General features: G+C 32.1%; 1 protein-coding gene across 2 annotated transcripts; it reads right to left on the bottom strand.

Moving 5' to 3' along the window:
• LOC115720113 (laccase-17) lies at nucleotides 1–25491 on the bottom strand. 2 transcript variants are annotated; one of them, XM_061110729.1, is made up of 7 exons: nucleotides 25020–25491; nucleotides 24740–24891; nucleotides 12759–13003; nucleotides 12525–12653; nucleotides 11365–12363; nucleotides 570–599; nucleotides 1–482 (listed from the first exon to the last, which is right to left on the bottom strand). In XM_061110729.1, exons 1-7 carry the CDS (start codon nucleotides 25380–25382, stop codon nucleotides 352–354), a joined length of 2049 nt encoding a protein of 682 aa, XP_060966712.1. In that variant the 5' UTR covers nucleotides 25383–25491; the 3' UTR covers nucleotides 1–351. The 2 variants fall into 2 exon arrangements, with proteins under 2 accessions (XP_060966712.1, XP_060966713.1); XM_061110730.1 differs by lacking the exons at nucleotides 1–482; nucleotides 570–599 and having other exon boundaries at nucleotides 11321–12363; nucleotides 25020–25487.
• Between the last annotated feature and the right edge of the window lie 1092 nt (nucleotides 25492–26583).

Below are 26583 nucleotides of genomic sequence, written 5' to 3'. Positions count from 1 at the left end.
GAAATAAATCAGAAGCATTGCTTCATGAATGTGTTTATTATACTTATTTGAGCAATTACAACAAACAAACAACTAGCTCTGATATTCATGCCGGGTAGAACACAAGCTCTCCTCAATATTATTCTCTTTTATTATTTTATTCAATTTAATATTGGAGGACTCTGGAAAAGGATTTCGCAGTAGAAAATTTCACAAGCACTCTGTTACCAAAAAGAGAATATATAGGAAAACAAAATCATAGAAAAAAAAAGGTTTGTAAGTTAAAAAAAATAAAAAACGGAAGTGGGAAAAGGCTGCCGCGCTCTCATCATATATTAATAGGTCCTCCATTAGTCACCATCCAAATAAAGGTCAACATTTGGGTAGATCCGACGGTGGAGGAAGCAGCTTCTGATTAGGGAGCTTCCCATCTTGGACTATCCACGCTAATCTTAGACCCCAACTCAAATGGACTTCAAAGTGACAATGCATAAACCAAACCCCTGCAATTTATGTCAATTGTCACACAATATCAGATACCAAATAGATATACCCAATCAATAATAACACATGTTGGTTCTATATTTTACCTGGATTATCGGCTAGGAATCGAATGGCAAGTAAACACAGGGGTTAGAGTGTAACAGTTATCATTGGATCGAAATCCTTGCAAGATACATTCATTATCATCATTAAGAACATAGCAATGATCACTATCAAATGAAACAGTATACCCTTGGTCACAAATTTGACTAATGCTAAGTAAATTAGCCCTTAGTCCTTCAACTAACATCACATTTTTCAGTCTAGGTAACCCTTCAAAATTTAGAGTTCCCATACCAACAACTTTACCAGCTAAGCCATTACCAAACGTGACCTCACAATATTGCATTGGTTTGATATTCATTAAAAAATCCTTGTCACCTGTCATATGTCTAGAACAACCACTGTCAAAATACCACATTTGAGAAGCAGCACTTTTATCAGAAAAACCAACTAGACATTTTTCTTTTTCAACCCATTTTTGTTTCAAAGCACTATGTTTCTTTTGAAAAAAATTCAAATTACCAAAATAATTTGTTTTAAACAAATTTTTCAACGTGAAACATTTAGGTCTAATATGTCCTTTTCTACCACAAAAATGACAAGTAGGAACAAATATTTTTACCTGAGATCTTACTCTTTTCGAAAATTCTGGAGATTTTGCGACATCAGAAACAGCTCTTGCTACAACAGTCTGTGAAACTGTGGCAGCAAACTTTGTAGCCTCAGAATGATTCGTTGGAACACTAGATTTTACAAACTTTGTGACTCCAGAATTTTCCATTCCATTTGATCCAATGCCTGCGAAACCTCTTTGACCTGCATTTTGTGCTTTTTCAAAAATAGATGATCCAGGGTTAAGCATTTGAATATTTTTCTTAAAATTTTCAAGTTCCTTCTTTAAGAGAGTGATTTTTTCATCTTTATCACAAACATTTGTCTCATACTCTTTTATTTTCAGTTCACACATTTCAATTTGATGAGACAATTTTTTATTCAATTTATTCAACTCTCTATTTTCAGAAGCAACCTGAATCCATTTTTCATACATGACTTTGTATGATTCAGCAAGATACTCTTCACAGATTTCAGACTCATCTGAATCTGATTCCTCTTGTTCGGTGGTATTATTCAGACATACCAATCTAGCTTTCACCTGTGAATCACACAACACATTAGACATAACAGAGGTTAGGGCAACATTTTCAGAATTATCTTCATCACTTTCGGTTTCATCATCACTCCAAGTGACATTGAAACTTTTCTTATTCTTTTTCAAAGTGTTTGCACACTCAGCTTGAATATGCCCAAAACCTTCACATTCCCTGCACTGAATTCCCTTTTTGTTAGAAACAGATGGTTTAATAAAAGTATTACCTTTTGAACCTTTCGAAATATTCTTTTTATTTCCCATCTTTTTCATATATTTCTGAAAATTCTTAGTTAATACAGCAATCTCATCATCACATTCACTATCAGAATTTTCATTATCAGCAACTTTCAAAGCAATACTTTTACCTTTATCAGCAATGGATTTGGGTTTGTCCTTTTGTTTAATCTGTTGATTTAATTCAAAAGTACGTAAGGAACCCATCAATTCTTCCACCTTCATAGTGCTAAAATCTTTAGCTTCCTCCATTGCCAAAAGTTTAGTATCAAACCTTTCTGGAAGTACTCTAACAATTTTTCTCACAAGAACAGAATCATCAAGCTTTTCTCCAAGAGCAAAATATTCATTAGCAATGTCAGATAATTTTTCATAAAATTCAGTTAAAGTTTCATTATCAGACATTCTAAGCTCATCAAATTTAGTTTGAAGCATGATAAATCTAGATCTTTTCACATCAGAAGTTCCTTCAAACTGAGTTTGAAGGATCTCCCAAGCTTCCTTAGCAGAAACACAAGATGATATAAGTTTAATGTAACCCTCACCTACACCATTAAAGATAGCATGCAAGGCTTTGCTATTGTAGGCAGAAAGTTTATCATCTTCAATAGACCATTCCAGTTCAGATTTTATAGTAGTATTACCTGAAGAATCTGTCTCAACTGGAGGAGACCAACCTGATAGAACCATTCTCCACGCCTTCTCATCTTGAGATTTGATGAAGGCCCTCATTCTAACTTTCCAATAAGGATAGTTAGAGTCATTAAGCAACGGTGGTCTAGAAATAGAACTTCCTTCTGCAAAAAATGACATTCTAACAAAAACGTTATAGGACCACACTAAGAGTTTAGTGTCCCGCTCTGATACCAAATGAAAAACCGTGTTTTTGCAAATGTCAGTTGTATATACGAAAATATAAAAACTGTAAGCGTTTGCAGCAGCAGAAAGTAATTCTGCTACAGCAAAACTGAACAGGCAGAATATAAAATATTTGCAGAAAAATAAATAACTTGACACAAGAGATTTGTACGTGGTATCAGTGTTCTCCCGAACACTCCTAGTCCACGGGGCCACGCCCAGAGAATGAAATCAATTAATAAAGTATCAAAATTACAAAGACAATTGACTTAAACAAGTTTAGACTCCCTCTAAAGTATTGCCGCAATCCTTTGTAATCCACTTTATGAATCTGACTTCTTGAAACACCTTCAAGCCCGAACTCCCTTCGTCTTTGAAGTGTGAGTGCTTACTTCCTCCCGAAGTAAGGCTTCAACAAGTCTTCTCCCGAAGACCAAGTGCTTACTTCCTCCCGAAGTAAGGCTTCAACAAGTCTTCTCCCGAAGACCAAGTGCTTACTTCCTCCCGAAGTAAGGCTTTATCAAGTCTTCTCCCGAAGACCAATCTCTTGTTCAGTCAAGTAGTTCTTCACAACCTCTAGGATAGAGTAAGAACAGAAATAGAACAACTAGAACCTAGATGAACAACTAGGCTCTCACAAAACAAAGAAAGACTCTCTTCTCTCAAAAGATAAATGTAGAAAATGAATAATGGAAGAGGTAATTCGAATGGTTGCTCTCTAGGCTCTATTTATAGATCATAGAAACCAAAGAGGCAACCACAAGTTCGAATTAGCAATTGACAAAAACTTTCCAAAAGAAACACGATCTGCTACATCAGATTCGGATGTCGACGCAGCGAATACGCGAAACTAGAAACTTACTAAAATCGGTCCGATCTTCTTTTAATGTTTGATTCCCGCCAAAAGCAGATTAGATATTCTGATTGTATCAAGATACAATCGAAATCAATAAGGAAAAGGCAATAAACAAAGTTTTCCTAAAAAAGACAACTTTCCAAAAGAGAATTCCTTCTCTTTTGAGAAGTTTTTCAACAAAGGAAAGTTCAGCTGAAAGTGCAACTTTCCAAACAAGGAAAAGGGCAACTACAATCCGAATTTATAAGGTAAGAAATCGAATATGAATGCACACCAATCTTACCATAAATGGAAAAATTATTTTGTCAACTAACTTGCCAAAAAAAGACTTTACAATCTCCCCCTTTGGCACTTTAGATGAACAAAATAATTTTTAACACAAAGTACCTGGAAGTTAAAGTTAGCCATAACAAATAACTACTCCCCCTGAGTAACACAATTGAAAACCAACAATTCCTAAAGAAACATGCTAACTTTTAAACCCAATAAGTTCACAAGTACCAAACACAACTCCCCCTGGAAAAAGGGTCTAGAGTAGATAAAAACAAATTGAATGCTCAATAAAATGCACATTAATTAAGAAATATTTTGACAACTAAATTGCCAAAAAAGGACCTAACAATCTCCCCCTTTGGCACTTTAGATAATCAAAATATTATTAATTAACAACCACCTACAAAACAAAGTTAGCAAAATAAACATAAAAACTCCCCCTGAGAAGCACAACATTAAACCAAAATAAACAGCTAACTTTGACCAAAGATGAACACAAACACAAACCTCAACTCCCCCTAGACAGTTGAGTATACAATTACTCCCCCTTTTTGTTTATCTATAAGGGCCAAAGACAAAAAGCAATGAAAAAATAGAAATATGTCCAACAAAAACCAAAAGAAAGAAAACTTATGCCCCATAAAGCTTGATCAATGAGGACAACTGCTTGAACATCTCTTGCTGAACCTCCTCCATGGTAGCAAGACGATTGGAGCAACAAGAGGAGCATTTGAGGGGGCTTATTCAGATTTCACCATTTTCCTTGGATGCCATAGGTTCTTAGTTGTAGCCATGAATTTCTGAAAGTAAGAATGAGAAACAAAGAACAAGAACACAAACAAATAGGAATCGGGTAGCTAGGCTAGGAAAATAAAAGACAAAAGAGGTTGGTTTATACAATCATGAGAGAGAGGATCAAAAGAGGAAACCAACTTAAAAAGAGAAACTACCAGCCCAAGAACACAAATGGAAACCGCCCCACTATCTTGCAAAAATTTCTCCTTTCCTTTTTTTTTTTAAACTAGAATTACCAACAATATTTCCAAAAATAAGTCAATCTTTCAAGATTAAAGACACATTACCATATAAAAGCTCAATCTTTAAATGAAAACATATCAAAAATAAATCAAGGAAGAATAAATGTTGATACTTACCATTTAAGCACAAAATTTTCTTAGCCCATGAAACAAGTCACACGCCTCCCTCCCTTTTTCTTTTTTTTTTTTTATTATTTAAATTAAAACCGAAAATAAAATATAATGTGTACAATAAGTATATGTGATTCGAATCAAGCAGAGAAATCAAATATCATTGACAATTGACAAAGTAGAATACATGTTATGCTTTTAAGGAAAATAACTAATTAGTATCTCATGAAATAATCATACTTAATTGATGTTGAGGAAAAAGATATGCATGTTACTGAAAATTGTGAACCAGGATTATCAATTTAATTTTAATAGAGGAGACTTACAGATTTGAACACACTTGTCAGACATAAGTGTGTGCAGTGAAAATAGGATCATTGTCCTTGGCAAGATTTTTCATTTTCGCCTTTTTCAATTTGATCCCGCAACTGGATGCTTTCACACCATACTGAAGGTAGCCCTTTTCTATGGTAGTGCATCCTCATCATAGTTGCTAATTACAATGTTCCAGCTTACTCATCAGATGGCTTTCACACCTCAGTATGGGTAGCTCTATTCCAGCAAGGGGCCTGACAAGACTGAAACAAAAATTGCTCAACTCTGTATAAGAACATTATTTAATCCTAGACACACAAAAAGAGTAACATGAACCTTTTAGCACAACATCACAAAGTATGATCAGACTGAGATCCTAACTAATTATAAACCAAAAGCATAAACATGATTTGTCAAAATACAATGATAGAAGATTAAGAGCTAGAGATGAATCACATAACACTATTGTACAAGAATTATGAGCAGATAAAATTAAACAATGCAAACTCCCAACGACTTTCTGAGGGAGTCAAAGCGACTTGCATCTAGGGCCTTTGTGAAAATATCAGCTAATTGTTTTTCAGTATCAACATATTCTAATTGCAATGATTTATTTTCAACAAGTTCCCTGATAAAGTGGTGTCTTATATCAATGTGCTTTGTTCTAGAATGTTGAACAGAATTTTTGAAAATATTTATGGCACTAGTATTGTCACAAAAAATAGTCAAAACACCCAATTCAAGCCCATAATCAATCAACATTTGTTTCAACCACAATAGTTGAGTACAACAACTGCCAGCAGCGATGTACTCAGCTTCGGCAGTGGATAAGGAGATGGAATTCTGTTTCTTGCTATGCCAAGATACTAGATTATTCCCAAGAAAGAAACATCCTCCACTTGTGCTCTTTCGATCATCAGCATTTCCTGCCCAATCTGCATCACTAAAACAAGCAAGATTTGAATTGGTATCTTTCGAGTACCAAATTCCATAATCAGGAGTGCTATTAACATATCTAATAATCCTGTTTATAGCTGATACATGAGATTCCATAGGATTACTTTGATATCTAGCACACACTCCCACACTGTAACAGATATCAGGACGACTAGCAGTTAAATACAAAAGACTTCCACTCATGCTACGATAGAGTGTAGTGTCTACCTTTACTCCATTCTCATCTTTTGTTAATTTCAGTGTGGTGCTCATAGGAGTACTTACCTGCTTAGCCGATTCAAGGCCAAATTTCTTGACCAGGTTCTTAGCATACTTGCTTTGAGATACAAATGTACCTCCTTCAATTTGTCTCACTTGAAGACCCAAAAAGAAATTAAGCTCACCAACCATGCTCATTTCAAATTCACTTTTCATTTGATCAACAAATACCTGCACTTCATGGTTAGATGTAGAACCAAAAACTATATCATCAACAACCACATTAGCTGATTCCAAAACAGTTTGAGTTCTCATGTTATAAACACGATAAGCTCTACTGTTTAAGGAATATCCAATACACACACCAACATCACTTTTAGCATCAAGTTTACCAATATGCTCACGATCTCTATAGACATAACACACACATCCAAAAATATGAAAATGACTTACATTGGGCCGCTTACTTTTCCAGATTTCATAAGATGTTTTTGAGGTACCTGGACGAATAAACAATCTGTTTATTATGTAGCAAGCTGTGTTAATAGCTTCAGCCCATAAGCGCTTTGTCAACTTCTTGCTATTTAACATCACTCTTGCCATTTCCTGCAATGTTCGATTCTTCCTCTCAACAACTCCATTTTGTTGAGGAGTTTTGGGAGCTGAAAATTCATGAGTTATACCTGTAGACTTGCAAAAATCATCATACATAGAATTTTCAAACTCCTTACCATGATCACTTCGAATTCGAACAATTTTCCCAATATTACAACCTTTCTCAACTCTTAATCTCAGACAAAGAGTTTTAAAGGCATCAAAAGTGTCAGATTTTTCTCTTAAGAAATCTACCCAAGTAAAACGAGAGAAATCATCAACACACACAAAGATATATCGTTTACCATTCAAACTTTCAACTTGGATTGGACCCATAAGATCCATGTGAAGCAATTCCAATACTTTTGAGGTATTGATATCAGACACAGGCTTGTGAGTGAGTTTTAATTGCTTCCCAAGTTGACACGGCTCACACTTACCAACACTTTCTTTACCAAGCTTGGGGAGTCCTCGAACAATACCTGCATTTGACAATTTTTTCAGGTTTTTATAATTAATATGCCCAAGCTTGGCATGCCACAAATTTGTGGTGTTGTTGATAGCTGAATGACAAGTAAACACAGGGGTTAGAGTGTAACAGTTATCATTGGATCGAAATCCTTGCAAGATACATTCATTATCATCATTAAGAACATAGCAATGATCACTATCAAATGAAACAGTATACCCTTGGTCACAAATTTGACTAATGCTAAGTAAATTAGCCCTTAGTCCTTCAACTAACATCACATTTTTCAGTCTAGGTAACCCTTCAAAATTTAGAGTTCCCATACCAACAACTTTACCAGCTAAGCCATTACCAAACGTGACCTCACAATATTGCATTGGTTTGATATTCATTAAAAAATCCTTGTCACCTGTCATATGTCTAGAACAACCACTGTCAAAATACCACATTTGAGAAGCAGCACTTTTATCAGAAAAACCAACTAGACATTTTTCTTTTTCAACCCATTTTTGTTTCAAAGCACTATGTTTCTTTTGAAAAAAATTCAAATTACCAAAATAATTTGTTTTAAACAAATTTTTCAACGTGAAACATTTAGGTCTAATATGTCCTTTTCTACCACAAAAATGACAAGTAGGAACAAATATTTTTACCTGAGATCTTACTCTTTTCGAAAATTCTGGAGATTTTGCGACATCAGAAACAGCTCTTGCTACAACAGTCTGTGAAACTGTGGCAGCAAACTTTGTAGCCTCAGAATGATTCGTTGGAACACTAGATTTTACAAACTTTGTGACTCCAGAATTTTCCATTCCATTTGATCCAATGCCTGCGAAACCTCTTTGACCTGCATTTTGTGCTTTTTCAAAAATAGATGATCCAGGGTTAAGCATTTGAATATTTTTCTTAAAATTTTCAAGTTCCTTCTTTAAGAGAGTGATTTTTTCATCTTTATCACAAACATTTGTCTCATACTCTTTTATTTTCAGTTCACACATTTCAATTTGATGAGACAATTTTTTATTCAATTTATTCAACTCTCTATTTTCAGAAGCAACCTGAATCCATTTTTCATACATGACTTTGTATGATTCGGAAGATACTCTTCACAGATTTCAGACTCATCTGAATCTGATTCCTCTTGTTCGGTGGTATTATTCAGACATACCAATCTAGCTTTCACCTGTGAATCACACAACACATTAGACATAACAGAGGTTAGGGCAACATTTTCAGAATTATCTTCATCACTTTCGGTTTCATCATCACTCCAAGTGACATTGAAACTTTTCTTATTCTTTTTCAAAGTGTTTGCACACTCAGCTTGAATATGCCCAAAACCTTCACATTCCCTACACTGAATTCCCTTTTTGTTAGAGACAGATGGTTTAATAAAAGTATTACCTTTTGAACCTTTCGAAGTATTCTTTTTATTTCCCATCTTTTTCATATATTTCTGAAAATTCTTAGTTAATACAGCAATCTCATCATCACATTCACTATCAGAATTTTCATTATCAGCAACTTTCAAAGCAATACTTTTACCTTTATCAGCAATGGATTTGGGTTTGTCCTTTTGTTTAATCTGTTGATTTAATTCAAAAGTACGTAAGGAACCCATCAATTCTTCCACCTTCATAGTGCTAAAATCTTTAGCTTCCTCCATTGCCAAAAGTTTAGTATCAGGCAACCTTTACGGAAGTACTCTAACAATTTTTCTCACAAGAACGAATCATCAAGCTTTTCTCCAAGAGCAAAATATTCATTAGCAATGTCGAGATAATTTTTCATAAAATTCAGTTAAAGTTTCATTATCAGACATTCTAAGCTCATCAAATTTAGTTTGAAGCATGATAAATCTAGATCTTTTCACATCAGAAGTTCCTTCAAACTGAGTTTGAAGGATCTCCCAAGCTTCCTTAGCAGAAACACAAGATGATATAAGTTTAATGTAACCCTCACCTACACCATTAAAGATAGCATGCAAGGCTTTGCTATTGTAGGCAGAAAGTAAAGTTTATCATCTTCAATAGACCATTCCGGTTCGGATTTTATAGTAGTATTACCTGAAGAATCTGTCTCAACTGGAGGAGACCAACCTGATAGAACCATTCTCCACGCCTTCTCATCTTGAGATTTGATGAAGGCCCTCATTCTAACTTTCCAATAAGGATAGTTAGAGTCATTAAGCAACGGTGGTCTAGAAATAGAACTTCCTTCTGCAAAAAATGACATTCTAACAAAAACGTTATAGGACCACACTAAGAGTTTAGTGTCCCGCTCTGATACCAAATGAAAAACCGAGTTTTTGCAAATGTCAGTTGTATATACGAAAATATAAAAGCCGTAAGCGTTTGCGGCGGCGAGAAAGTAATTCTCGCTTACAAAGAAAACCGAACAGGCGAATATAAAATATTTGCGAAAAATAAATAACTTGACACAAGAGATTTGTACGTGGTATCAGTGTTCTCCCGAACACTCCTAGTCCACGGGGCCACGCCCAGAGAATGAAATCAATTAATAAAGTATCAAAATTACAAAGACAATTGACTTAAACAAGTTTAGACTCCCTCTAAAGTATTGCCGCAATCCTTTGTAATCCACTTTATGAATCTGACTTCTTGAAACACCTTCAAGCCCGAACTCCCTTCGTCTTTGAAGTGTGAGTGCTTACTTCCTCCCGAAGTAAGGCTTCAACAAGTCTTCTCCCGAAGACCAAGTGCTTACTTCCTCCCGAAGTAAGGCTTCAACAAGTCTTCTCCCGAAGACCAAGTGCTTACTTCCTCCCGAAGTAAGGCTTTATCAAGTCTTCTCCCGAAGACCAATCTCTTGTTCAGTCAAGTAGTTCTTCACAACCTCTAGGATAGAGTAAGAACAGAAATAGAACAACTAGAACCTAGATGAACAACTAGGCTCTCACAAAACAAAGAAAGACTCTCTTCTCTCAAAAGATAAATGTAGAAAATGAATAATGGAAGAGGTAATTCGAATGGTTGCTCTCTAGGCTCTATTTATAGATCATAGAAACCAAAGAGGCAACCACAAGTTCGAATTAGCAGCTGTACAAAAACTTTCCAAAAGAAACACGATCTGCTACATCAGATTCGGATGCTGACGCAGCGAATCTGCCCAGAAACGGGAAACTTACTAAAATCGGGTCCGATCTTCTTTTAATGTTTGATTCCTGCCAAAAACAGATTAGATATTCTGATTGTATCAAGATACAATCGAAATCAATAAGGAAAAGGCAATAAACAAAGTTTCCCTAAAAAAGACAACTTTCCAAAAGAGAATTCCTTCTCTTTTGAGAAGTTTTCAACAAAGGAAAGTTCAGCTGAAAGTGCAACTTTCCAAACAAGGAAAAGGGCAACTACAATCCGAATTTATAAGGTAAGAAATCGAATATGAATGCACACCAATCTTACCATAAATGGAAAAATTATTTTGTCAACTAACTTGCCAAAAAAAAGACTTTACAATCTCCCCCTTTGGCACTTTAGATGAACAAAATAATTTTTAACACAAAGTACCTGGAAGTTAAAGTTAGCCATAACAAATAACTACTCCCCCTGAGTAACACAATTGAAAACCAACAATTCCTAAAGAAACATGCTAACTTTTAAACCCAATAAGTTCACAAGTACCAAACACAACTCCCCCTGGAAAAAGGGTCTAGAGTAGATAAAAACAAATTGAATGCTCAATAAAATGCACATTAATTAAGAAATATTTTGACAACTAAATTGCCAAAAAAGGACCTAACAATCGGCTAGGAATCGAATGGCAACCCAACCACCGGAGGGTACACCGATAGTGTTTCTCTCGACAGGGTCAACGAGGTTGAAGTTGGCAGGGTCGGTTTTCGAATTGTAATTACCGAAACCTTGGCCAACGACATAGAAATTGAAGCCATGCAAATGAAGAGGATGGCTCTCGGCGCCAAGAAGACTAGTGTCCTGCATAACCAACTCAACACTAGCATTGTAAGGCAGCACAACCACCTTAGTCCCATTACTAACATTAGTAATATTAGTACTGTTGGAAGAAACTCCTGTAAAGTTGAAGAACTTGAGAGGGAAGCTTGGAAAATCCGTAGTGTAAACCCCATTTGATCTCCCAAAGAAATGGGCTTGGAGCAGAGCAGTAGAAGGCAGAGTAAATGACACGTTGTTCACCGAAGCAGCGAACTTTGTTTGGTTAGTTGGTCCCTGACACGTTTGGTTTTTCGGGCATGGATTGGTTCCAAGCCCGACCGTGAAGAAAAACCTCTTGTCTACCGTTTTAGGAACATTTGCAGGGTACTTAGAATTGGCCAAACTCCGGAGTTTGCTGCTGAAGTTTGCAGCAAACGACGTGTCGTTTATTTGTGGTAAAGTTGGTCTGAGAAGCAATAATGTTTGCTTTGTAGTATTTGAATTGTGACTATCTTGATGTTGATGGTGGTGGTGGTGGTGGTGGTGATTGTTGGAGGGGTTTTCGTATTCGAGGATTCCAGCAACGGTGGTGTTGTCGAAAGTTCCTAGGCCCGTGGAGTAAGGTCTGGCTAGCATGAGGAATTTAGTGTGGTTTGGTGGGGAATTTGGTTTTGTTTTGAGGAGAAGGTTTGTGGTTTGGCCAGGCGTGATTAGTATAATGTCAGTCTCAAATGGCTTGACGTATAGGGCATCGGCTTCAACTACGGTTACAGTGTGATTTGCTATGCTGAAAAAGAGTTCATCGTTGAGTGCAGCGTTGATCAAACGGAGGAGATAGGTTTTTCCTGGCTTCACCTTTAATCTAAAAGTGTCTGCAACATGCAAAATCACCATGTAATGTAAATTATTACCAACCAAAACCAGTAAATAAATTATTACCAACCAAAATCATATGTTTATATATAAAAAGAAGCATATATGGTCCACTAAAGGTTTTGGAAGTTCAAATTTGATGCATGTGTGGTTCATTTACCTTTCTGTGAACAATTGTACAATGGGCCAGGAAGCCCATTGATTGTGTAGGCATCAGAGACATTTGGGCCCGCTCCAGTCTGAAGAGCCTGGCTGATAACAGTCTCTGTATCCGCATTCCACCACTCACCTGCATAATATTGTTGTTATTATTAGCTAAGTAATCACTTACGTAATGTAATAATAAATAATTGGTATGAATATGATATGGTAAAAATGTAAAATTAATATTTACCAAAAATGATGGGAACTTCTTTGTGGGGTTTGGGAAAAGGGTAAGAATCATTGTGGGTAGGAAGGATAATAATGGGTCCATAGACAGTTGCTCTCAGCCATGAGATGTGAGCATGCCAAAACAGAGTTCCTCTCTGGCCAGTTATGGTGTAGTTGTACACATAACTTTGGCCACTTTGAATGGGGCATTGGGTTATATATGCTGGCCCATCTGCCCACCCGCTTCGAAGCTGTCTAATACCATGCCTGCATTATCAATTAAACCCCCAAAAAATGAAATTATTATATACAAGAATATACATTTTAATAACTAATAAATAAGTCACCTTTGAGGATACCACTCTATAAATATGATAAGCACAAATTGCATCAATAAAAATGAGTATTATTATTTGATTTATTTATTTAAATATTTATTCAAATTTAAGAGTATTGCTATTTACTATTAAGCACAACAACATCTTCATTTTTTAATACTTAATTACACTAATATTGACAATCATACATATTAATAACATTTGTCCGAAGTGTAATAATTTTGTGTCAATTCAAATATTTCTAGGTTTTAAAAAATGTGAGGCCTGCTTGATTTTTATCTTCATACTATTAGAATATTTCTAATTAAGGAAATAAAATAATATTTTTTATTCTGATAAATGAATATTTTATATTCATTGAATCTGAACAGAATCAATTACGTAATATTCTATATATGGTCAGATTTCTATATTCATTACCTGATTTGATTTCCTGAATTAATTGTCAAAATATTCTGACAATTAATGTGGCACAGATACTGATGGAGTATCTCACCTATAAATATAGGGTTTCGGTCCCCGAGCTCCTCACTCATTCTGTTCATAACAGCAAATTCCATCTAAAGAGAGTTGAGAGAGCGAGGAAGCCCGATTACCCACATCAACGAGTTTCCTTTGCAGATCAAAGTTTTTGGGTTTGAAGCTTAAAGATTCAATGGCTGGAGGTATTTCGATCCTTTATTCATAGTATATATATGTTTGTTTAATTCCGCATTTTATATACACATACATATATTTCAGTTTATACATATAAATTGTCTAACAGTTGGTATCAGAGCGGATTATATATCTCTGCCTTGATTTTAGTTTGAGTTTCATATATATATATATACTCGTATATACAGTGTTTATATATATATATTTAATTCAGTGTTGATATATATATTTATTTTCGTTTGTGTATATATTTATATATTCATATTCATTCAATCTCAATTATATATATGCATATATATTTTCATACATATATACTTGTTTATTCATTCAGTTCATATATATATATATATTCATATACATATATATATATTTTTTCTTCATTTCATTACGTATATATGTTGTATATATATATATATCTAAATGCTATATACAAATATATACATATATACATTTCATGTTTATATATATACATACAGTATTTTTATTTTTCTGTATATATATGTATATATATTTATATATATATATTGTATATGTATTAATACATTCATATATTAATATAGATTGTTCTAAGCATGAAAATCCACTTTGAAAAAACAAAGAAATCTCAAAATTATTTTTCAGAAAATTTTGGTGATTTTTAAAGTCTTTGTTTTATGTATTTTCGATGCATAAAATCTATATGAATGTCTTAATTTTTGCATTTAGATTCATTTGGAATTGATTTCATGATTTTTGGAAGTTTAAGGAAATTTTATCATGTCGTTTATGGCAGTGTATTTTTCAAAAAAAAAAAAAAAAGGGAAAAAATTTCGATTTTTTTTTTTATATATTTTTTATTTATTTGGAAATATAAATTATTCTCCTATTATTAATTTAGTCAATAAATTACATTCATTAATTTCCATTTTTAATTTAATACATATATTTAGAATTAATATGTTATTTAGTATAAACTGAAAATGGAAATTTGTTTTAATATGGTAATTAATTACATGATTTATTTAGGCATGTAATAATTGTGCAATTTGTATAATTGTGCATTTAATTATTTATTACCAAATTTATGTAATTTATTGTTTAAATTAATAAAATTTGAAAAAATACGCCATTAAGTATAGTCTTTAATTTTGCATTTAATTCATTCCATATAATTAATTGTACTAATTTGTATAATTACCTTATTTATACAAATTAATTATTAGTATAAATATTTAAGATATTATATGGTCATAAATGCATAATTAATTATATATTATGGAATTAAGCATTTAATTTATTATCATACAATAATTGTATTAATTTGTATTTATTTGGCAAATTTATGTTTAATGCAATTAATTTAGATTTGTATGATTTAAATGCTATACATAAATTCCTTTTATAGTGCTAGATATATTTAGAAATATTCAAACATTAAGATAGGTTGAATATTTTATATAGCACATTAAGTTTCATAAAACTTCATAAAATATTCATAAAACTTCCTAAAATGAATAAAATGTAAGTAATTTTGTGGTTTGACATAAGAAAACATGAATTTGGGACAAATGCTCATATCTAGAACGGTTTTTAATGATCTTCGGACGACCACACTAGGAGCATTAATCTCAGTGATTGTCTACTATGTTAATAACGAAATTACTTTTAGGTAGAGCCCAATACCTAATGTCAAAGTGAAAATATAATTTTATATAATTAGGGAGTAGCCACAGCATCCTTATTTGTATAAAATTATATATTAATTAAAATTCACCTTAATGGACATAACTTGTAATTAATTATATAGGTATAATAATTTTACCCCACAGGGATTTTATTATATTTGTATAATTAATTAGGATAATATGTTAAATTAAATTCTCTTAATTTACCCCACAGGGAGTTATGATGATTTAATTTAATAGTGTTATCACAAATTTAATAAAGATAGATAATAAACTTCATTTTCCTAAACTAATTGTTTAATTAAATCTATCATAAAGTTCATATAATTTTATTAAATTTAAAATTTAGCCCACAGGCAATTTTGGATTTAATAAAATTTTAATCTTCAGTTTATACTTTGGTGTCAAGTGAACCACATAATTTTAAATAATTAGGGAGTAGCCACAGCATCCTTAATTATATAAAATTATATACATTAAGTGGATTAAGATCACATAATGGACATGAATTATGTAAACATAATAATCTTACCCTACAGGGATTTTATTATATTTACATAATTAATATATTAAATTGAATTCTCTTAATTTATCCCACAGGAAATTATGTAGATTTAATTTAATAATTTTATCATAAAGTATAAAATTTTGAAACATTTATAAATAATTAAGTGTTTCATACCTTTCATTAAGATAGAAATATTAAACTTTAAGTTTTTCATAAATTGTGTAAATCTATCATAATCTACATCTAAATCTAATCTTATTAAATTAAAAATTTAGCCCACAGGCAATTTTTGTTTAATAAGATTTCATATTTAAGCATGTTTATTCATTGGTAAAAACATGATTCATTTAAACCTCAAAACTATATATGTAATTTTATTACATCACTATTCATAAATTTCTTCCATACTAGTAGAAAATTTCTTCCATAACAGTAGAAATTTTCAAAATTTATTCTGATAATTTCATCTAGCATATACAGTTTTTACTGTATAATTAAGAAAAATAAATCACACTTTATTATCACCAATAAATTTTAATTTATTGTGTATGAATTCATTCTAATATAGTTAATGTGATTATTAACACATAGTGGATTATTTTAGATTGTTATTCCACATTCATAATTTCTTGCAAGGTTTACAAATAAACCTAAGAAAGTCAGTAACTGTGAGCAAATCTTATCCACAGACAAGATAAGTTCTCACATTTAGAAGTTTAAGGAACAAGCAATATAGTAGTGGCTTTGTTTTAAAATTGGCAAAGATCTTTATGTTCCAAGATTCTATTGAAACTTGATTTAGACACATTTAGAGGTCTTTACTACAAATGATGTCACTCATAAAGATATGCAAGTTCAATCTGACAATAAGAAATGTGTTATTAATAAGAATTCTTCTACATTATAGCACCAAAAATTATGGAACATATCTCCATAAATAGAATAAATGTTAGTAAATGGTGGGGATCTTCATTACACTTGATTTTACTAACTTTATTTAGAACTTGTGTGAAATTCATTAAGAATATGTATTCCAACAAGTCAAAATCGGTGCATATTAGAATTCTATCATATTAGAAATCATACAAGTCAATTAATTTTGAAGACATGGACTCAAATTTCGCATCTCTTTTTTAATGATTACTCACATAAATTATATTTCTACGAAAGTATAGATTTATATGTTTCAAAGACATTTAAATCTTAAGTAGAGAAATAGTGCATTTTGCATATTAAGATAGTGAGATCAAATATAAAATGGAGAATACTACATTAAAATTCGTGAGTATGGATAAACTCCCAGTCTATTTGCAAAGTTTCTTTAAAAGCATGGGTTCATTGCCCGATACATATGCTTGGTACACCCAAATTATAGTGTGTAACAGATTTAAGAAACTAAGCATTTTTTGTACATAGGGTAGAGCCTACATAGCAAACTCCAATCTTTTCTAAATCTTTGTCTATTGATACTCAACAATGGGGTGTACATATCGAATCGTGTTCTAACCAAAGTTGTTTCTCAAACATATTTTGAGTTGTGATAAGGTTGAAAACCGACTTGATGACATGTACACATTTTATAAATACCCATATATAGTTAGAGTACAATTGTCAAAGAAAAGATCTGGGCCCTAAACCATAAATGAGCATATTTCATTTGAAAAGCTATAAGGTTTAAGGGTTACATATTTTATTATCCATCTCACAACACTAGAATTGTGGAATTAAGAATTGACTTGATCAGTGGGAGTGATCAATCTAGGAACCTAGTTTCCGAGAAAGATCATTCATATTTTCTCAAACTTCCACCTCAAGTGTTAGATTAATTATGATTCACAACATCCCTTAAGATTAATGGTTATTGAGAATTCATAACTAATCATTAATAATATACAAGTCATTGGTAAAATTCTAATAAGTTATGTTATTTAGTAATTGCTTACAATTTCTAAAATAACATGTTATTGAACCATTTGCTCTTTTAAGAGTTTGTTGGTCCATCCTTAAGATGACTTATTAGAACAGTAAGATCAATGTTTTCTAGTGATTACATTTTGTACAATAAGAGTTCAACTACAATATTAATTTGAGACACAAATTAAATTATAGAATGATAAAGAATTGAAGTTGTAGTACAACATGCCATGAATGAAGAAATGAATATCTTAAAGAGCAATAAAGTTTATCTTTAGTAAAGTTGCCTAATGGGGTGGAGAACATTAATTAAGCATAGGTTTTTTCACCAATAATATTCATTAGGCAACATTGAGAAACATAAAGATATAAAAGAATATTCATTGCTAAGAAGTTCATTTTGAACTAAGAATCAATAACAAAGGAGATTTACATTCTCAATTGTTTTTATAAAAGATTCTATTATAGACCTTGGCATTTGTTGCTTGTTTTAATTCATTAATCAATTCCAAATAGTGAACTAGAGGAGAAGGTATATAGACTGCCATAAAGATTTTCCTCTAATAGAGGTGATCATATGCAAGCTTAAAGTGTCTACCTATAGATTAAAACAAACATCTCACAAATTGGTATTATATCATCTTTTCCTTTAGGTTTGAAAAGAGAATTATGGAAATAATTATATACCAGAAAGTTAGTGGGAGTAATATTTGTTTTATACGTCGACAATATGTTACTTGCAAATGATGATAAAAGTTTTCTATATAAGTTGAAATCATTCATATCTTAAATTATTATTTTGAGATAAGGAATATAAATAATATATATAATTTTAATTAATTAGAGAGTAGCCACAGCATCTCTGATTAAATAAAATTATGTATTATTCATCAGATATAACTTTTATCTTTAAGTGTGATAAATTCAACTCGAACCAGTATCTGAAAAATGATCTGAAGTGAGAATAAATTAAGAACATTCATTTGCTTCTATTTTAGAAGCCTAATGTATGCCTAAGAGTCTGAATAAGACTTTGCATTACATTTATTTCAGGATCGTTAAGTAGTATCAGAATAACTAAAGTTAAGACCACTCTATTTTTCATACAAAGTGATGAGGTATCTTTAAGATACTAAAAATTATATTCATACATATTTTAAGATGAATTGACCATCTGGAAATATAGTTAACCAATTAGATTCTAACATACTTCACTGGTTGTATTTATTCACGTAAATCAATATTTTATTACGTCCTTAAGATTACCAGTAAGTTATATTGTAGAGAATCTTGATTGTTATTTCCACTATAGAAGTCAGATTCATTTATTGTTTTGAGGATACATCTCGTATGATGTATTATAGAGTTTCATAGTAGGCCTAGAGTTCAGAATTACAGTTTCATTAGGCCATTAAGAAAATTTTGCGATAAATTCAGCTACAATATTTATGGCTAATAACTCTAAGAGTACTGGTCCAAGCTAGCATATCGACATTAAGTATTTAGCCATAAAAAGCCGTGATAAGTGGTCATTAATCACGCAAACTGAATTGGGTGATCGCATAGATCCTTGACTAAAGGCATGCCGCAACACAAATTCAAGGATCATAAAGTAAATATGGGATTCAGTTAACCCATATGCAGTTTTTTTTTTATTTGTACAACAAAAAAATTATTTAATGAAACTCTAATTTCGATATTTTCTCATATTTATGTGCACCTTAATTTCATCTGAGAAAATTATCGTAAGAGGACCTGAATAAACATAAGAGTTAGGGTTTATTCACTTAAGTACATTGCCACATAAAGTACATTGTTATATAATAAATATATCGTAATACATGGAAGATAATACTCGACTTATAATGAGGACATGTCGCTATGATTCGTATGTTTATTATATAATGAGGAACGTTTGGGTTTGAATGTTTTAGTTTAAATGCTGACCAAGTGGGAGAATATTAGAATATTTCTAATTAAGGAAATAAAATAATATTTTTTATTCTGATAAATGAATATTTTATATTCATTGAATCTGAACAGAATCAATTACGTAATATTCTATATATGGTCAGATTTCTATATTCATTACCTGATTTGATTTCCTGAATTAATTGTCAAAATATTCTGACAATTAATGTGGCACAGATACTGATGGAGTATCTCACCTATAAATATAGGGTTTCGGTCCCCGAGCTCCTCACTCATTCTGTTCATAACAGCAAATTCCATCTAAAGAGAGTTGAGAGAGCGAGGAAGCCCGATTACCCACATCAACGAGTTTCCTTTGCAGATCAAAGTTTTTGGGTTTGAAGCTTAAAGATTCAATGGCTGGAGGTATTTCGATCCTTTATTCATAGTATATATATGTTTGTTTAATTCCGCATTTTATATACACATACATATATTTCAGTTTATACATATAAATTGTCTAACACATACTTGTACATTTGTGTTAAATATATGACTTGGGCCAGAATTTATTTGATAAATTAGTTGGATATGAGAAAAGGACGTAATCAATAATTATTATTAGAGACATGAGGTGGAGGGGAAAAGAGATTTAAGAGATCACTGGATAGTAGGTCAATTAGTTCTTCTTTTATAAAAATAAATAAGAGTATAGTTTATATATAATATGAAGAAAAAAATAAGTGCATTTGATTTAGGAAAATTTAACATTATATACTTAAAAAAAGCATAAATTGTTTTTATATGCTTCTTAAAAAAAATGTAAAAATAATACTCTCCAAACATCTTTAATCCCAACAATACCCTTCTCATTTCAAACCCCCACTCTCCCTCTAACTCTCTCGTTTCTCTCTCTTTCTCTAACTCTCCAAACCCATTCCCAACAAAACCCCACCGGACCATCCACGAGAAGCACCCGACAACCCACGACCACCGCACCACTTCCGGCGAAACCCATTCGCTTGTTTTCTGCATTTTTTTTTTCTGGTTTTTGACGATGTCGCGAAACATCGCTAAATGTCGCGAAATATCGCGAAATCATGAAACATCTCTAAATGTCTTTAATTCACAACATCGCTTGTTTTCTACATTTTTTTTTTTTTTGATTTTTGACGATGTTGCGAAACATCGCTAGATGTTGCGAAAACGTCTCGAAATCGTGAAAACATCTCCAATTCACTATATCGCAAATATCATCGCTAAACATCGCGAAACATCGCGAAATATCGCTAAATATCGCAAATCATCACTAAACTTCATCCCTGACCTCAGGTTTGTTCTATCATTGCAAATACATCGCTAAATATCGCAAAATATCGCAAAAACCTGGTAAACCAGAAGAAAAAAATGCAGAAAACGAGAGAGGCCGTGAGAGAAGATGACGGCGAGGCCTTGCGACTGAAGTTCTGGGTCTGTGTGTTCGACGGTAGGGGTTCTAGGTCGGGGTTAACGCCGGAGAAAGAGAGAGAGACATGGATGTTTGATTTTTATTTGTTTAAGGGTAAAATTGGATAGAAAAATAGTGTGAGTATATTTTGCATGATGCAAAATATGCTAGCATATTTTTAGTGGATAAATTAATTTTAAGCATATAATATCAAATTTCCCTTTGATTTATTAGGGCGATTCATTTGTTGAAATAATTTTTATTTTTTTCTAATAAATTATGTAAATTTATTAATAACAATAAGCTAAAATAATAATATGCAATCTATTTAGAATATTTTTTCCGTTGGAGACAAAAAAAAAAAAAAAAGATGAAAATGATTGCAGCATCATAGTTAAACTTAAGAACACCTGTATTTAGTTTTATCTACCGCTCAGAAGACACAACAGTAGAAACTGTTGCAGCATGTTCATTCAATCTCGTAGCTTGAGCACTCAACTATTGCGCAAGGTAAGTAACTGCACTACTAATAACTCCTTAAGTCGCAAAGAACTTACTATTCTCAACCACTAACAGCAATTTGATGGCGAGCCATCGAACAACAAAGAACAACCAATAACGAAACAAAACAAAACCATGTCACACAGACTAAACTAAAACACTCAATACCATGTCACAGAGACAAGATTAAAACTTTAAAACCATATCATAGAGATAAGACTAATCACAATAACAAAAACTTAATTGCTATAACAAAACACAACCTCGATCAAACCGCACTTATGCCCAAGTAAAGCTAGTGGGTTTGGCCGGAGAAAAAAAATAACCTTCTATAACTATTAATTTATGAACGACAAATTATAATTTTATTTTTAATGGGAACAAATTCATGATATATAGTTTTTAATATGTTCTAAAAATTGACAAGTGTCAAAGCTTATAATGAGCAATAAATTTTTAAATTTAGAGTTGCTTGTAGTTAGTTGTTATTTTTTTTTCGAAGCCTAATAATTTAATACTTAAACATATAATCTTTCAAAAAAATCTATATATAATTAGTATTGTAAAACATCTTATTATTATAGGTGTTAAAAAAAACATGGTATACTATAGTAATATAAATGAATATTATTTCTTAATTGTTAGAATTTGGGGATAGGATAAATGGAATTTCATCTCAAAACTAATTGGCAATGGGAGGAGTTGTCCATTCATGTTATATATCACAATTTATTTCCACACATGAGCAATGTGGGACTAACTCTTAATACACCATCCTCACGTTTGGGCATGAAGTGTAGGTATAGTAAACGGACCTTTAAGAGACCATAGGACCGAACGTGACATTTGAAAGAATCCCACAAGGCCAAATATTGGGAAATTTGTGGGTGTACAGGTCAGGATATTTGTAGATTTTTGAAACAGGTCAAAGACCACAACATTAGAAATTGGCACACATTAGCCGAAAGGTCACAAATGGAGGTTAAAAGGGGAGACAATGAAAGTATCTGTTTGGACTGGCTCACAACGGATCACAAGTGGCTCTGATACCATATTAAAATTTAGGGATAAGATGAACGAGATTCCATCTCAAAACTAATTGGCAATGGGAGGAGTAGCTCATTCATCTTATATATCACAATTTATTTCCACACATTAGCAATATGTGACTAACTCTTAATATTAATTAATGAATAATATATGGATTATTGTTTGCATTTCTTATATCTACATTAATTTGATAATATTATTTTATAAGGATTTTTTTTATTTTTATACTCACAAATTTACATAGCAACTAATAGAGTAATCTAAATTACAATTAAAATCTACATAGCAATCTAAATAGAAATCACCAAAGCAACTATCAGGCAACTTAACCGTAAATTTAAAAAAAAATAAAAAAATTATAAAATAATTTTCCTAGCGCAATAATAATTTTGAAGACCAGTTTCTTTTGTTTAAACAAACATATATATACACATAAATAAATATATTTATATGTCTTCTAAGAAAAAAAATAACAATTATGGTAAGGAACAGGTAAAGCACACTATCAATAATCAGATTTCTTATAAGTTATACTAGGGCTCGTTTTGTACAACATATTGTATTGTGTTAGATTGTATTGTATTGTATTAGTATTATTTAATACAATACTATATTTGGTATTGACTTGTATTAATAGATTGTGTAAAGTTATAATATATTTTTAATATACACTTGACCCTACACTAACTACGGGTCTGGGTCCCAGTCCCAGGTCCAGGTCTCGGTTCTGGTCTGGGTCCGGGACTGGATCCCGGTTCGAGTTCCACTCCGGCTCCGGGTCTGGGTCTCGGGTCTAGGTCTCTGGTCCGAGTCCGGGTCTAGGGTCCCAGGTTTGGGCCCAGGTGGGACCCAGGTCTCGGATTCGGGTTTAGGTCCAAGTCTAGATCCGAGTCCAGGTCCCAGGGTCTGGGGTCCGGTGTCCAGGTCTTGGTCCCAAGTTTGGATTCAGGTTCGGGTTCGGGTCCCGGATCCGTGTCCGGGTCGAAGATCGGTGTTGACCCTGAATCTTTTGTAAATATTATAATACAAGCTAATACGAACCATTTGTTATGTATTAAATAATACACCATATATTGTTTTAAAAAATTTGGTCGTAATAATTAATACAATATATTGTTTTATTCAAACATAATGTTATTTATTATTTAATATAATACAACTCTTGTACGAGGTACCAAACGGGCCCATAATATACAATGATAGTCTATACCAATGTTATAAATATTATTTAAAATATATTTGTATATATATGAACTAATATTATTATTGAGTGACTTGTAAACTAAAATATTACAGAAAGTAACGCTTCACATTTTTTTAAATAAGAATCTTATCTAAGTTAAACATTATTAAAACAAATTATTATTTTATTTTATATATATAATTACTCTTATTACATTTATTTTAGTTGTTAAATTATTATTAACGATTGTGATTAATTTAAAAAATAAATAAAATTGCATTAAAAATAATTAAATAAAATAATTAATAAAATATCTATAATTTAATATTAACCTTGATTTTATTTATTTTCTTATAAATAAAAATAAAAAATATTTATACATATACTTGTGAAGAATATCTTATATATCAAATATTTTAATTAAAAATTAATTTTTTTAAACGAAAAATTAAGTTATTTTAAGTATATAATTAATTATAATTATTTTGAGTATAAAAATAAAATTTTTACCAATTAATAACATGTTATAATAGGTCATAATAATTATCATATAAATATTTTTAATGTAGCCATGAATATTAATTTACTCATATATATAATTTATGAGAAATATTACTACAATGTTATATTTTTATTAATGCAATTAAACATTAAATCTTATATAATTTAATTTAATAATTTTTAAGAAATATCACTAATTAATGAATTAAAGGAGTCACCTATTGGCAATGTTAGGCACTAGTGTCCTAAAACAAACTCTATATATATGTAATATTTTGGTGCAATATGATTTATTTAATATTAATTATTAATTATTACATAGTACATACCAATGAATGGAGACGTTGTTTGGAACTTGGTTGACCACCTTAATCAAAAGCCTATCTCCCTCTCTAGCAATGATGGGAGGGCCTGGGAATTCACCATTCACTGTGATGATGCTCTTCGTGTGGCACAACCGTGTCACATTTTTCAGTGTTATCTGCATATACACAATGCAATGTATATAAATATATATGCTATATATAATTACCTTAATTACTATAGCTATACATTTTTATATGTGTGCATGTAAAAATGAAAAAAAAAATAAAATCAAATATATCATACATTAAAATTGTAATGCCTAGTGATGGCTGCAGCCATCGGAAAGGCCCAAATAGAGCTTATTATTATAACAAATGAAAAAACCACCATATGTGGTGAAGATTGAAGAGGAGAAGGAACACCCATTATTTCTTGACCACTATCAAAATTGGAAAGTAATAAAGAACTAGAATTTGGAAAAAAGGGTGTTTGAGTTATTATTTGCTTTTTGGGGAATTTAATAAGTATGTTTGTTTTGTGTAGTGAACGAGTGTGTGTTGTCATGTGCTTATATATAGGTATATGCTGAGGTTTATGTGGTTTAAGGTTATTGGTTATATATTGGGTAATTCCATGTTGGGGGAGCTTTAGAATGAAGTCAATCATCAATACCTACTTTCCTCGGTCCCATGTTTTACTGTAGAGTGTCATCAAAGAAATTAGTAAATTACTTTATATTATTTGTAACTATCTTTCTTTTCATTCTTTTCTATTTTTTTTTCTTTGCCTTTTCTCGTATGAAAATTTCAAAGTCTTTTCCTAGTCATTCACTAATCAATTTTCACTTTATATATACATTCTGAAATTGTAACCAGCGAATTATTTTCACTTTTATATATATATTTGACAATGTTTGAAAAAGAAAAAATCACAATGTTTGAAACTTTGTCACTAATTATAATGTCCGGGAAACGGTAGTTACTTATTAAAACCGCAAATTAAAGTTTGAAAAGTATGAAAAAGTGGAAACTAATAACATGATTCCTAACTTGTTGAATAATATATCTATAAATATTTTTTTTGTAGTCGTATCTTTTGATACGTAGTTGTCTCTCTATTTTGAGGGTTTGCTGTTCTTGAGTTTGTTTTGTTTGTGTCGATATGGCGTCTAGTAGCATGGGTGGGAATGATGTGTTGACAAGTGGGGACATGGTTCCACTAGAAGAGGAAGAGGGAGAGGTTCTTCGGGCCCCAGTGAACAAAGCAGAAGAAGTAGTAATCGATACTAGATGGTGTTTGGTGGGCAAACTGTTGACGGGTCGAGTCTCGGACTTCAATGTTTTTCAAAATATGATGGCATCTCTTTGGCAACCGGGCATGGGAATGTACGTCAAGGAACTCAATCCGAATCTATTTTTATTTCAATTCTACCACGAGGTGGATATTCAAAGGGTTATAGATGGTAGTCCGTGGACGTATGATCGTAAGCCTTTTATCTTCACAAGGTTGAAAGAAGGGGACAATCCAAGGCTGGTGAACATCAATCATGTCGATATGTGGATACAACTTCACAACCTACAAACTGGAAATATGACCCTTAGTGTGATCACGGCTCTTGGGAATTTCATAGGTACTTTTCTTGAATCGGATCCTAATAACTTCTTGGGCGTTTGGAGGGACTACCTACGCATCCGGGTAAGGATCAATGTAGACAAGCCGATCAAAAGGAGAATGAAGATTAGCATAGACGACTCCTCATGGTACTGGGTTAATTTCAAGTACGAAAGGTTGCCCACTTTCTGTTTCATCTGCGGCATCATTGGACACTCGGAAAGATTTTGTCCTAGACTCTTTTTAAAACCTCTGC

The sequence above is a fragment of the Cannabis sativa genome, chromosome 2 (assembly GCF_029168945.1).
Source record: "Cannabis sativa cultivar Pink pepper isolate KNU-18-1 chromosome 2, ASM2916894v1, whole genome shotgun sequence".
Lineage (NCBI taxonomy): Eukaryota > Viridiplantae > Streptophyta > Magnoliopsida > Rosales > Cannabaceae > Cannabis > Cannabis sativa.
This window is presented reverse-complemented; position numbering and strand designations above follow the sequence as displayed.

Excerpts from the sequence above, each read along its gene's own strand:
- LOC115720113 (XM_061110729.1), bottom strand. The coding sequence starts at position 25,382 with ATGATTGACTTCATTCTAAAGCTCCCCCAACATGGAATTACCCAATAT. Across the intron at positions 24,892-25,019 it reads CTAGGCATTACAATTTTAAT|ATAACACTGAAAAATGTGAC; the intron begins GTATGATATATT and ends GTGTATATGCAG. Across the intron at positions 600-11,364 it reads TGTACCCTCCGGTGGTTGGG|TTGCCATTCGATTCCTAGCC; the intron begins TTGCCATTCGAT and ends CCCTGTGTTTAC.